At 39.0% G+C, this 15,300-nt stretch overlaps 1 protein-coding gene across 3 annotated transcripts in view; it reads left to right on the plus strand.

The window, feature by feature from the left end:
• The window catches only part of CTNND2 (catenin delta 2), a 633,671-nt gene that overhangs the window by 589,033 nt on the left and 29,338 nt on the right, over positions 1-15,300 (plus strand). For all 3 annotated transcript variants that reach the window (XM_066326477.1, XM_066326491.1, XM_066326484.1), the window contains 2 exons: positions 8,324-8,534; positions 11,800-11,884. In XM_066326477.1, coding sequence (XP_066182574.1) covers positions 8,324-8,534; positions 11,800-11,884 — 296 coding nt within the window. The remainder of the gene's footprint in view (positions 1-8,323; positions 8,535-11,799; positions 11,885-15,300) is intronic.

Below are 15,300 nucleotides of genomic sequence, written 5' to 3' on the forward strand. Positions count from 1 at the left end.
AGTAAAATCAGTATTAGAAGTAAGAGCAGATTAAATAGCTGCCTGTGAAATTGAGATATATAGGAGAGGCAACAAGAGTAGTACAAGAACAATAGCTTTTAAACACACTGGTACTTTGAGTCTAAAATCTATGTTTGCAAACTAGCTAAAATTGTCCTTTAGTTCAGAACATTAAAAAGTATGAGTCTGTGGCAGGTAGGGGTGGGAGTGGGAATGCAGGGGTGACAAAAGCAGGATCTATGTGACTATCAAAGTGTAAACATTTAAACCAAGATGCTTGGCAAACAAGGCAGATGCACAGAGATTTACAAGATGTGGCAAAGAGTAACAAAAGCTTCACAGTTTAGACCCAAAGGTTTGAGGGGATACAGCTCAAGGAAAAAAAATTCTTAGTCATGTAGTAGAGGGGAGAGGGAGTAGCCCTGAGAAGATGAACACAAGAAAAGTAATCAGCCAGAGGGAGGCAGGAAACGTATGAAATGGAAAAGTTTTGTTTCTGGAAGCAGAGAGGCTGAAGGAAGAGGGTAACTGGGTTAAAATGCTGTTACAGGAAAGAAAATCTATGAAGGATCTGAGACGGCATATTGCTGAAAAGCTGTGATTGCATTGCACCCAGTTGTGATTTCCCATGGCATGTTCAGGTTCAAAATACCAAAATTATTCTCTTTTGTCTTTGTCCAATGCTAATAGATTCTATACATGCTGCTCTTTCTTCCTTGTTCTGGATGTGCCCTTTGTCATTCCTTGTTCTCCTCATACCTTTTTTTCGCAAAATACAGAACCAACACCTTTAATCTTTTTCAAAAGATAAAAGCTTCTATATTGGTTACCCTTTTAGATATTTGATTCTTTTACAAGCAAATCTCAACTGACATTGCCACACAGTTATTGGTGTTCTACATGCTTTCATCATTCTATGGTAGTTTGAGGGTTTCTTCCCTAAAACTGTAAAAGATGACTATTTCTGCTCCCTGTAGGGCTTTGTATGCTACACTGCTGATGGCTGAATTTATTCTTGATAAAAAAGATTTTTAAAAAAGAAAACCAGTGACTGACACATCACATATAATGCATCAAGGAAGATACTGTTCCTCTTTGTCATGGTCCATACCTAATACCAATCTTATATCTTGAAATCTTGCTGCCTGTCATCAAAGATGGTGGAAAAACTGAAAGTGTGTATCATTTATCTGGAGTGAAGAAGGAATCTGAGACCTCCACCTGATTCTTTGTTCAGTCTCAGCAGCCATAAGCAAAGTGCACCTGGATCCTTGAGGGCACAGGAGGGCATGTGTGTGTAATGGGTTTTATTCTTTCTTTATTCTCAAAAATAATTTATCCCTACAGAGTCTTAAAATTTAAATTTTAAAAACCTGCAAGGATTGGTATTGTTCTCTAGCTCAAAGTATTCATTATCCCAGTTATGCTTAATGTGAAGCAGCTAAAACAGTGGCTTCCAGCCCATGAGGTTTGAGCTGCGTACTAAAACCAGTTTAAGTTAACTCATCACTCTTTCCTTTATAAATGATTGAGCTGAGGTGATTGGTTTTTTGGATAGGGATAATTGCAGAACTGTAGTCAATTACCCTTATGTAATGCAATATATATTTATTCTGAAGTGCCAGAGATTACAAATGTTTGTGCATGTTACTAACATAAGAAGTAAAAGGACCTGAGTATGTAGCAAACATTTTGGCCAAACACTGAGAATGATATCCAGGTCCCTAGAGATAAGCATTAAACGTTAAGGGCCAAAGGGTATTCAATTCTGTTTACATCTGCTTTTCCAGAAGCCTGTGTGTCTTCCATAAGTCTACTAACTGTGCAGGTATCTCAAGTATCCAAGGGAATTTGAAAGTACGTTGCCCCCATCTGTTTGGACACATAAATTTCCCCCTATTTACCTGGAAATGGTTTGATCTTTTTTTTTTTTTTTACACTTCTATCCCAAAGTGATCCAGATTCATCTGTTCTCTTGCACTTTGTAGAAGTGGTGAGGTTCATGCTATTTGAGACATGCTTTTCAGTCCTACTGCTCCAGGATTTTTTCCACTTTCTTCTTCCAGTAACAATTCGTGCACAGTGGTCTTAGGAATAATAAACAGATGTGTTGTGATGAGCAGCATCACAGACCATGACCCAGCACAGGCCAGGCCATGGGAGTTTGACAGTGGGGCACTACCTTGGAGTATTGTAAACATGCTCTATGCACAGCTGAAGTCATGTCAAATGAGGGGCCTCAGAGAAAGGGAAGAGAGAATTGCTGTATGCAAACTGTGGGACTTGCAGCCCTTCCCATGCAGTATGCCCTGCAGTCAGCACTGCTGCAGACTGTCTCCTACAGTGTCAGGTGGAGAGCAAAGTCACTGGCTCGGTGGTGCAGTGGAAAGCCTGTCTGGAGGCAGTCGTGTCGTTTAGTAGTGAGCGAGAGGGCATTAAACTTTGTGCTGGCTGATGACCTTTATTTCAGCTTGTGCTGCTCTGTCTTCTTTTATAAACCTACTTTTAGAAGAGGTCCTCTTTTATAAACCAGCATTGCCTCATAAGGTAGATTTTTTCTTATACTTCACTCACCTTTCCCGCTGGTCCCCAAAGTCTGAGGAGTAATCATTTACTCAGTGGGTCAAGTGTCTCTCAACCTCAGTACTGCAGCCTTTTTTGCTTTCAAAGATACAGGTTTGTGTCTCCTTCCATCTGCTGCCTTTGCTTCTGGCCCAGCAGCTCTAGCATTAACGCTGCTTCATCTGCTTGGGCTTGCTTCGTACTCTGCCCCGCAAAAAACCACGTGTTTGGCTCTAAGACCCAGTATGACAGCATTTCTTATCTCTTAGCCAATTTCCCCTTGAAATTCAGAGTAGTTTTCCCCCTTGAGTCTTTCACTGGTGAAAGAAAATCTCCTTATGCAAACTAACACACCTTTACCCTCTGAAATGACATGAGGTTGACTGCTGCTCTGATGCCTCCACTCTACATATTGTATAGGCAGTCCCAGTCCAGAGTCTGCTACATATTGCAATGAGAATAATCTTTTTTTATGGGCTCTTACACCCCCTCTTGCACCTCAGTGTGTACTAGAAAATTTCCAGTGTTCAGAGTACACCCGGGGCTCCTCTGGAACAGCGTCACCTGGACCCTGAGGGCAGTTCCAGGTGCTACACAAGTGCCAGTAGTGGTAATACATTACAGCTTAGAACAGAGGTATCTAACAGTGAAAGCGTGGTGCAGGAATGAACAGCTTTGGCACATTTACTAATGATTGAAAGTAAAAATAAAAGTTCTCTCTGTCATATTCTTCCCATAATTTTGTGAAATTCTGAAGTTGAGTAGTGTTAAAAACGCAGGGGTGGTGAAAGTGCCCAAAATCACATAGGTCTAAGTGGAGCACATGTGTTAGCACAAAGAGAAGAAAATTCACATATATTCTGACAAACAGGCACAGTAGTTCTGGAATAGGATATCTGCACCTTCACAACAAAGTATGGTGGCATGTTGCCATTTTTATATTAACTAGCTACATGACGTGAGTTAATGGATATCTTTGGAGAGGAGGAATAGGGAACAATGACCTTTATAGAAAAAAAGATCTATCTCTAGGACAGGGGTCTTAGTTTGAATTAATACCTGTTTGGGGTTTCTTGTTTCTTTAATAGGTCAGTTTTCCTAATCTTGTACTCTCAAACTAGAAACCATGTCACAACTGTTTAATAAATTTGCCAGTGTGTCAAAGGCATTGTTCAGAGATGAGTGAAAATGGATTCAACGATGTTACAACAGCAGTGAATTTGTCTCAAGGCAATAGCAGGGAAATATTTCCAGAAGTATAACCTTATCTGTGATGATTTTGCTCTGGTTTAATCTAGCAGAAGAATAGTTTGGTTTGCTGTTGGGCTTTGGAGGCAGAATCTCTCTTAGGATAGTTATTTGATCCTCTGACATGAAGTTTCCTGAATTAAATAATGAAAGTAGGTATTAAAGTGCTGAGACTTTTATCATGCAAGGGAAACAACATTAAATCTTCATTGTTGAAATAATAAGCAGATAGAATAATATCATCTAATAGTCGAAGACTTAGTGCATGGTATTAGATGAATCACCTTCTTAATATGAAAATGATGGAAGTCTAATCTTGGAAAAATAACTTTTAAGTGTATAGTATCAGAAAAATGCTCTTCTAAGCACCCACAAGATAACCCCTTTCCTGTTATGTCTCTTCTACCCCTTCCTGTTATGTCTTTCTTTCTTTCTTTAAGAGTGAAATTGAACAAATAAATAACTTTTCTTTTTTCCTTGTCAAGCTGTTGGCTATGTTTAATCATATTATGTAAATCCTCTTTAAAAGCTTTAAATCAGTTTTGGGTCTTACAATGTGTAATGTTGTTCAAATACAAAAAATAAAAATAAAAAATCAATTTGTTTGTAGATTAAAGTAGTTCTGCATGGACCCTAATGAAAATTAGCAAGGCTATTTATTTTTAATATAATCCATGATTTACATACAGCCTCTCTTCCCAGCATCCTCATCAGTTCTCACTTCTTTATTCAGGGAGGCTTCTTGTGTTGCAAGCTGAATTTCTCAGCTCTCCTACTAGTGGTGCTAGATAACAGTAGTGCTAGATAACAATATGTTGACATTACAACACTGGTTACCATTACACAGTTCAGTCTGCTTTCAGAAGAGGCTCTTGACATGGAAAAACGAAATTCTAAGTGCAATTGCTCTGTGGAATGTAACATAGACCAGTGCAGAGGTCAAGGATCACAGTTGTGTTGGGCTGATACAACAGTACCTGTGGTAGGACTTCACATTCACACCACTGTAGAGCAAGGTTTCTTCTGTAGCTCATGCTAGAAAACATGACTCGTCTTCATTTCTGTAGTAATGCAGTAGGAACGTAGCTAAGACAATTTAACCAATAACTGATGGGATATTTTTCTGTGAACGTACTACAGTGATTTATTAACTGTATGTGTAGTTTTAGAAAAACTGCTTGTAGTATAAAGAATAGTCCTTGACTTTCAACTTCTGTGGCTTAATTCCTGTTTCCTGAAAATGTCCTGCTTTTTCAGGATATTTTCACATAGCTAACAGTGTTTGAAGTACTCAAACCACAGAAAATGTGCTAACAGTTCTGCGTGTTAAAAGGTTTTAAGAGCCATATAAACAGTGGCTTGGATCAACTCTTGGATCAGCCACTCCCTTCTTCCACCTGGTGTGCCACCTGTGTTTGGTGAACCTCTGGAAGGACATTTTGATGTCCTTGACCATGATGCCTGTTGGATTGTGGTCACTTGCTTTACTGATGTGGATGAGCAGCTTCATTGGAAGTGGCAGTTCTGTCTTTCACTGCCTCCTGGGGACAGGGCAGGGAGAGGGAAGCCTGTGTCCCCAACTGGCAGCTCCTGCCAGGGAGGCCTGGCATTGACATTACAGGTTCTGCTATAGGGTCTCCAAACTGGTCACCAGCTTGCACGGCCACCACAGATGAAATACAGTGACTAAATTTTAGATCTAAGAGATAGGAGTCTTCTGGAACTTGCTATCCAAAGGCTAAATTTGATGCAATTCTTGGGGGGGCGGGGAAAGAAGGGGAAGGCAATTTAAAAATCCTGCCAAACCCACTCAGAATATATTTTACTTTAAATATGTATCTGATTAAGAATTGAATGGTAGTATTGGACTGGAATTACTACAACTGCTCAGAATAAGGAATGCTGTACTATCCCACTGTTACACATTATCTATAAAAAGCCTGTTTTATTGTTTTGAAGTATCTAATACTGACTTAATCTTCTCACGCCTAGCTGAAGGGTGTGCACAGCAGCAATGTTAGAACTTCTGAGCATTGGCATGTCCAGAACACTTACACCCTGTTAATTGTGTCTGGTTTAGTTTTCCGACTGAGCTTTTTTTAGTTTTCCGACTGATAGCTCTAAAGCCTTTATTTATTGTAAGAAACATCTTGTGTGTCTGGGAATGTGTGCTGGTGTGGATATTACTGCCTGGAATACTAGACCAGTTCCAGGAAAAAATCTATATGGGGCATCCATCCAGATTTCCTTACCCCCAGTGCTCTGGGGTGCAGTCTTTGGCTGCTAATGAAATGATCGTCATGAACTGATTCCACCAGGGGACTGAGGTGCTGAGATGCTGTGTTGCAATTTAAGTGTGGCTCAAAAAGAAAAAAGAATATTGGTCTATTTTGGATGTGTGCACAGAGTAAAGCAGAAAGTCTCACTGATCTGATTTATCTGCTTGTACTTACCCCTGACCAGTGGCAGACTGCACTAGAAGAGTAAAAGCTACATCAAATCATAGTTTATTTTTTTGAAACACCGCCTTAATTTGATATGCTTTGCAAACTGAAGTAATCACTGTAAGTGATATACAACTGTTAATGTATTCATGTTGCACAGAACAGATAGATGCAGGTAGAAATAGCATTTTAGACTTTTCTGCAGCAGTGTTTCATAAATGTGTAAGAGAAAAGAAGATTTTCAGTTTGTTCAGACAAATCATTTCTGTAAGAAATGCTAACAACTGTTCTACGTCTGATATTAATAATAGTGCTTAAAATTCTAACAGCGCAAGTAAATTAAATATTAAGTTCAAAGAAATAAAAATGTTTGAGGACAGGATTTGTATTTGTATTGCAGCACACTGGTAAGATTCAAATCCTACTATACGCATTTTGTAGGCAGTCTAATGCTTTTTATAATCAGGAATGTTTTTACATAATATAGAGTGAGTATTTTCTAACACCTCACATTACCACAAAATCTATTTGATAATCTTTAACAATTCAGTACAGAGATTTAAGTTTTTATCTGTATTATGAATATTTTCTTCACATGACTGACTGTAGTTCTACCATATCAGGCAAAATTGTGAGAAATAAAAATTATTCAATGTCTGATAGTTAAAAGATTGATTTTCCTTTTGCCTCTGTTTTCAAATATGGATACAAACAACTGAATTTAAGAATTCAGAAATAAGATTTTTAATAAGTATGCATAAACACTAATTGATCAGAACATTTTTAAGTTATCCAAAAAATCTGATTAAATTACCATATTATATACAATACTTATACCTGATCATTCACAAAATGTGATGTAGATTAGATTGCTAATTATGTTTATATTTCCCAATTTTCCTGTCCTTTTAATCCTGCATGATACACTCATGGTGATTGTTATATGCAAATTCCTAGCACAGCTGCATTGAAGGTGATTCAGAGTTGTTTCACTGACCTCAGTAATAACTTCATCAGGCCTTTGCCTTCTCTGATCTTCTCTTCATCACACTGAAGGACTGAGCAGCCATTCACCATAATAGCAATCCTCTAGAACTGATGTGAGGCTTCTTGTATATCTGTGCTGGTGCTAATCTGCCGTATATATATATGTTCTCAGAAGCTGCTTTTTTTATCATTTTCACAAGCACTACATGACTTCTAGGTGCAATTTTGAAAAAGAAATCTGTTTATTTAAGTATGAAAATAATGATAAAAATCTTAGAATCATTTAGGTTGACAAAGATCATCAAGCCCAAACATAATTGACAGAATTTCTTTAACATTTCTTTAACATCATTTTCTTTAAATGTTTGATGTGACCATTTAAAAAATTCCTTTTATTTTAGGAGATTTTAGGTTCTGGAGGTTAGTGTTTTATTCAGTAAAACCTTGCAAAATACCAGACTGGAACAGATGTGAAAAAGGCTCCTTTTCTGGTCAGTACAGTGCATACAACTAAGGATGAATGAAAAAGATGATATCCTCTTGAGCAACACAGTCTCAAGAAACACTAACAAACCCAGTTAAATTGCTGCATGTAGAATAGAATTAACCTTGTACAGTGAAGAAATCTTCAGAGAAGACCTTTTTCCAAATAACATCACTGGGTTTGCATTCACTGTTGTGGTTTTGACAATTGATGCACATTCAAGTTATGGTAACAAGCTGTGAGTTGTTTGGTGGGAGATGAGGACTTGCCAAGTTCTGTGAACTGTTGTATTCAGGTTATCTTCATGCATATCCTTGGCCTTTACCATCATAGTTCCATTCTCTTAGGGGTGTGATGTAGTCGTATTGGAAGTCTCTGACTGATGCAGTATGGAAGTGTGAACAGAGTCCGTAATGTGTGAAATGCTTGAACGTGCAATCATATAAATATGGCTTGCTCCAAAATAATATCAGTATCCAATTAGATGACGTGCAATGATGCAAATGGTGCTATTAGTCTTGCGTGTTTTCCCTGTACTTCTCCGTCACCCTTTATTGCTGTATCTTCTGAATTCTCCCTTCGTTTTCTTCCAACAAAGGCAAGTATGCCATGAGGGATCTGGTCCACCGACTGCCAGGCGCTAACAACAGCAACAGCTCAGCAAGCAAGGCCATGTCTGATGACACCGTTACTGCCATTTGCTGCACTCTGCATGAAGTCATCACTAAAAACATGGAGAATGCCAAGGCCTTACGAGACGCAGGCGGCATTGAGAAACTGGTTGGCATATCTAAGAGTAAAGGAGACAAGTATGTTTTGCAAATCACCTTGCACCTTTTTAACCTCTCCAGTAGTTATTACTAGTCCTGAATGTGTTTGCCTCCTCTGTGCAATCGCGAGTTGAATCCTTTAGTTTCATCAGAAATCACGTGCCCAGTGTGAAGGGTGACAAGAAACAGACAATGCCAATACCAAAAGTCTCACCTCTGCTTTGGTTTATTTTTGATGTGCCATCAACAGTGCAGGGAGTGCACTCCATGTGCATTTTAAGGAATAGTATCTACAGTAACCCCTACCTCTAAGCAATTGCAGAAGATCCTGTTAAACATTAGGGATCAGAGTATTTGAATTGCACCCTGCACAAGGCGTGACATGCAGGTGGAGTAGTCCTTCGAAAGGAAGGACCTCACCACAGTTCTGCTGCTGCTCCTCTTGATCTAGGAGTGAAGAATGTAAAGTCACTGTCCCTCTTCACAGCACCCTTTTCCCTGCCATCAGCTTGGTAGTAGATTTGTGGATTTTCTGACTAGTTGCTTCCGAGAGAGCCATTAGGCTGCTTTGTGAGGCAAAAAATGTCTTGCACACAACTGTCACATTTTAAGAACAGCTATGGTTTCATCTTGTCTGTTTGGCTATGTACACACTCTTCATGAAGAGTTCACTCTTTATCCTTCTTTTGCCTAAAACAGATAGCCTGGTTCTCATATTTGTCAACCTGATGAAGTATAGTGCAATGGGACTATGGCAGTTTGAAAACAAAAAGCCTTCACTGTAGTGTACAAACCCCATCAGTCCACCTACTCGGAGCTGTCATCACACAGCCTACTGCAGCATCAGAGCTCTTAAAGAGCCCCACAAAGCCAGGCCACAACCTGAAGGAAAGATTTATGCACCCTACATTTGGTATGAGAACTTATGCTCGCCTATGTGATTGGAGCATTGCCAATATAATTTATTCACATTTCTTTTCCCCTATTGTCACCCCTTTCCTTTCATACCAAATTCATTATTGAAACATTCTTGCATTCAAATTGTAAGGAGTAAAAAGTAGTGTGAGCAAGTATGTGATTCCAGTTGTGGGAGCTCCCCATGCTCTGCCAATTTATTTATATTTGCATTTTGTTATTATTAAATCTACCCAAATTATTTGTTTGTATTTTCTTAGATCAAATGTTCTGACATTGCAAGCAGGCTCATATCCATTTCTCTTAAATTGAATGTGTATTTCCTGAGAATAATGCATTTGTCTTCCTGTTCATCATCTGATAAAGAGTACTAATATCTGTTGAATCTGGAGTTTTTGAAGTATCATGGGCAGTTTTAAGAGAATCTAAGGGCATAATTCCCTGTCTGAATCTCTCTCATAACTGTGAAAGAAATCTATTTCTAATTAATGTAGAGCAAAGTAATTCCAAAATGCCATTCCAAGTCATTTTATGTATCCTTCCCCTCAAGTACTTTGATCTGCAGTCCTGTGTTACTATTTTTACAGGTTACGCACTTCTAGAACAAAAAAACCTGTCAACACACAGTGCTGCAATTGCCCATCTTTAGTAAAAGTTCATTCTTGAGCTTTCAGAAATGTCAGTACTGTGTGCTATTGGTTTGGTTTGGTTTCTTACAGGTAATTCATTGCTTGAAAACTGAAATTGCTGGTCGTTGGACTGATAGAAAATTCTGACATGCACACTTTAATACAGTAAACCACTTCTGTATGAAATCGTTTTGTCCAGTGTGAAGCAACTGCTTCTGAATGTGCAGCATACTGAGCTGGCCATGCATCCTGATAGGTATCAGTGCCAGTAGTGTGGGGCTGGCCCTGAAAGCCTTTGGAATATGCCCAGGGCTGCATGAGAGGACTGGTGTTCATAAGGTTATTTATATTGGCCAAGCCCGTATCAGCTTCACATAGCTCCTGCCTCTCCTCAGTACTCATGGAGTGGTTGGCACAGTTATTTTCCTGGTTACTCCATGTTTACCAGCACCCCACTGGCCAGTACAGCTGGAAGTATAGTAAAAGCAATTATACTTGAAAGGACTTACCAAAATCCCGTTTACTCACCAATTACCCACCTACTGCTGTACTCGGGGTGAGAAATGGAATAGAAGTAGGGAAAAAGCACCAGATAAATTACTAGGGAAATGTCGTATTAATTAATCAGTTGTGTCATAGCAACACATTACCAACTTGCATGTCAGCCTACCAGTGATCCTTCTCAGAAGTCACAGAATGAACCAAAGCCTGGCCCCTGCCCAAAGCAGTAACGTATGGTTGCTGCTGGTTTTCTGGTTTCCCTTTGGTGTTTCAAAATATATTCCTCTTCTGAGTAAAACATAAATCACCTCAATGACTGCCCCAAACTCCTTCAGTCCTCATCTGGACATTGGCCTTTGCAAGGTTTTCTAGAATTCTACTGCTTTATATGCATTTTTGATCCTGCACAGTGTATGCTTCCTTAATGGGCTGGGTTATCTTCCTGGCCTTTTTCTATTTGACCCTTCCTCACTGAGATGAATACTCTCTGATTTGGATTTTTTTAATTACCTATTCCAGCAGAAATATATGACACCAACTGATTGTAAAGATAGTGTAGATCTTCTTTCCAAACTTGTCTGAAGAGAATGACCTTATGAAGTTTAAATGGTTTTCAACATGACACTTTATTGCTGTCATTAAAGGATGATGGTGTGAGCAAAATACTGGTCCACATTTGGATTCCTAACGAAATTTATCATAACTTTTTGTAATCAGTTGTATTTCTGCATCATGGCTCTGCATTTCAAAACCATCAGCTCATCAGCCATCTAGAGTTTCTTTTGGCCACTGCTGAGAGGAGTTTTATGAGTTGAGCACACTGTCCTAAACTGGACTTCAGCAGCTTGCAGAGAAAGAAATTCTGCTCTGACTCCTTGTCCTTTATACCAAAAGTTGTAGTGTATCTTAGATGCACATAATGCCAGGTGGGTCCTCAACAATTTTGCCAGTTGCTACCTCCTGTTCCTCTTTCTATGCTCTCAGCAGAAATCCCTCTGTGTACTGAGATGCACAATTTTTGCCCCTCTCAGATTGATTTGTACTACAGAAATAAGAGCTATTGCCCTTGCTTGAACAACACATTGGTCTCCAAGATGCCAAGCAAAGATCTTATGGTATACTTGAAACTCACTTTATTTGTGGGTTTAAATGCGTAGCGATGCATTTGAAAATTGGAATGAATGGTGTCTTTTACTTAACAGTCTCTTTCTCACTCTTTTTCTTTCTCTCTCTCCCTTTTTGATGTATGTGTGTAACAGGCATTCGCCTAAAGTGGTGAAAGCAGCATCTCAGGTCCTCAATAGTATGTGGCAGTACAGAGACCTGAGAAGTCTCTACAAGAAGGTAAGGCTTGGGTTTTTTTAGATTTATCATCTTTCATGCTGTTAACCGAATTTGGGGGCTGAGAGACTTTAGACCAAAAAACTTGTTTATGTGACTGGAAATTCACTTGGAGTTTAAAGTTTCAGGTACTTGGAGTTCTTTTTTTTTTTCTTAATTTCTACTTTTAACATAAAAATGCCCTTTGAAAATATTTGTGTAGTTGAAAAGGGGGTGTGAATTTGATTTTTAAATTATTTCATACTAAAGGTGCTGGATCTGACAGCCCTGGAGAGTGAAATCCTCTGTTCTTAGAACAAACGGATGTAAGCTCTCCTACTGGAACAGTTCTTCTTACAACTCCTCACCTTTTTTTGAGGAGATTACCAGATTTCCAGCCCTTCAGCTCCCAAATTTCCTCATGAGATTGAAAACAAGAGTATCTGAAGGAGTGGTGCTTAGGGACCAGCTACATGTGGAGCTGGGCTGAAACCTGGTAGCTTTGTTTCTAATCAGCCAGCAGACAGTGGGCCTCATATACTTGTTTTTCAGACTGTCTGTTGAGTCCATAGTACCATGCCATTCCCTCAGGGCTGCTAATCTCTTGAAAATGAATTGCAGTAAAGTAATATAACACTATGAAACAACATTCTATATAGCTTTTTAAACATAAGTGTCTACTTTGTAAATGAAAACATTTACAGTAATTCTTGCTGAATATTTCCAAACTGATTACATTTCATGTGAGCGTCAGCCCACACCTTTAGTTCTTCAGTGTCTTCTTGCTTGGAATGTCAAATCTTATGTAAGTGATGTTTGTATTTGGAATCTCATCAGAGAGAGCTAGGACTTCATGTGGCATCTTTAGTTCAGGCCCTAGTTAAGGCTGAAGCATAAGGGCGGTGAAGTAGGGAAGGTTTACAGTGGTGTGGTCTGTGTTGTATGTATTCTGCACAGGGAAATAGCTTAGTTACATGAAATGTGTGCACCAAATCTCAAGCTGGCAGAAGCTGACCTTCTGTGTGAATTGCTGTTCTTTTGCATGCCTCAGCCCTGCTTGTGTCAAGTCTGAGGAGGGAGGAAGATGATTATTGAGTCTCTCCCATTGTTCACTTCCAGTATTTTCAGTCATCCTTGGCAGCCCTAGGGATACCATATGTGAAGACATTCCAAGTAACAAGCTGGTCCTCAACTGTCCCATTAAGAGGTGGGAACAAACATGAGCTAGAGTAGGCTTTTCTTGATCCAAGGCAGTAACACACTGGCAGTGTGCGTAGCCTGACTTCTGTGTATGTGGGTGGCTGCTGTAGAGGCTGAGCTGTTCTGCACCATAATCTCTTAGAGGTTCTTACAATATCTGGCTCATGTCCAACCTTCTGTCTGTATATATATGCTGTAATGGAAAAGCAGTTTCTGGGGGTGCTCCATGCAGGAGATAATAATAATGTTTGTGCTGTGTGGCTGCTGAGTTTACTGCTACCCAGGGGACACCGTTGGCTGCTGGTGTGACTGCTGGTGATGGACTTACATATTCAGGTACTAAGTACCTTCCATGCTTACAAGGGCATTTTCCTTGGCCACAAATACTTACTTGTGATATGGAAAATAGGACTGGCTAGCCTTAGAGGAGTATCTTCCAGGACACTCATAGCAGACAAATCATCTATATTATCAGGAAGAGAATTGTCCATATTAGTTCTTACACAAAATCTTAAAATGAAGATCAGTCTCTGCTTCATATTTGCATACTAACTACATGCCATTATATGTGCTGTTAATCCTTGTATAAATATGGCTTCTTTTAATCAAAATGTTCAGATAGTTAATTTTAAATACTCCTTTTTGTTGAAATACATGCAATAATCTTTATGAAATTATAATATTTGTTAAACTTGCCTGTAATAGGCTGACTCTTATGCTGGCTGTCTGAGTTTAGCCACTATTTAGAAGCCAATGACAGTGGTTTTATGATAGGGAAATTAGAGAAGTTTGCATTATACTAATAGTCAGCTGCTTATGTAATATGAAGATACTGGATCAATGCAATCTTTGTTTTGTCCCATTAATATATGTACCAGTAAAAATGAGTGAACATACAGTGTAATGAGATAGCACTTTGCAGTATCTTGCACTTGTACAGCCTTTTTCTGAAGTGCAGGTAAATCCCATTGCATAACCATCAGCAATTTGCTCCCATATACCAAACTATCTATACAATTGCTTTCAAAGAGTTGGCCAACAGAGACACAATTTTGTATTGTAATACAAGGAAATTGCAAGCATCCCATTATAGTTAAGTGAAAGCAGAAGCACTTATCTTCTGTTTGAGAAACAATGTAACCAAATAGTTTGAATTGTGGCATATTTTAGAGCTGCACGTTCACAATAAAGTGAGAAGTTGTAAAAAAATAGAAGTATTATTCTTCATATTAATGGGCAAAGAAGGCAATACATGTTTACTGCTGGTAGAGTAGCAGTCAGTGTATTTAGTCCAAGTATAACTGGATCAGCAAAAACACTAAAACCTCTTTCATTTTTCTAATATTTCTCAACATTGCAAGGAACTTCCTACAGCTGGCAGAAGATAAACTGTGCTGACAGAAATCCAGGGTTGGGGATGGGTGTGGATGCTCTTTAAGTCCTCAATATCTTATGCACTGTGTTTGCAGAGCCGTGCCACAACCTGTACCCTGCCCTGGCATGTTCTATCCAGTGTCCAGGGATTTCCAGGTCATAGCTGTGTTCTGGCTTTACTGGGACACACAGACTCGTTAGGCTGGACTAACATGTAAAAAACATAGAAAGTAAACAGCATTCAGATCTGTGAGTGGGGAATGATGTTAGTCCTCTGCAGGCTTGTGCTTTGAGGGAAAATAATGAATTTTGCTCCCTGGAGTGGTTAAGTTGGCACTGTCCTAACACAGTCCAACACGGAAAAGTTGTAAAATATTTCTGGTCCTAAAACTGAAGGGAAAAAAAAAATACTTGACAGACAAAGAGGAAACAATTAATTTAATCTTGAAAAGAAGCAGTTGCCAGCCCCCCCAAAAGTTGCAGGTCCTTCATCATTCAAGAGCTCTTAAGAAATACTGCTTAATTTACAAGCAATAGCTGGTACAGAAATCTAGTCTAAAAAAGTCCGCTGAGAGGAAAACAATGCTCAGGTTCAGTCACATATAGACAATGATTAGATTATATAGTGTGATTTCTAGAAAGGAGGTGATCACATTTTTCATCAGTAGAAGAAATATGGTCTCCCAAAGACAATACCATCATTTTCAAACTTCTTTGTTCTCTACAAGCAAGACATATATTCATAAATGATCATTTATTTGTCTATATTTTCATGAGTCTGTTCCAAATTACTTAAAATCTGATTTTCAAACATCCTTCATGGTCCCATGGCCCAAAGCCCCATAGGTGGGTCAGTGGCTCAGCAC

Source organism: Sylvia atricapilla, chromosome 1 (genome assembly GCF_009819655.1).
Source record: "Sylvia atricapilla isolate bSylAtr1 chromosome 1, bSylAtr1.pri, whole genome shotgun sequence".
NCBI lineage: Eukaryota > Metazoa > Chordata > Aves > Passeriformes > Sylviidae > Sylvia > Sylvia atricapilla.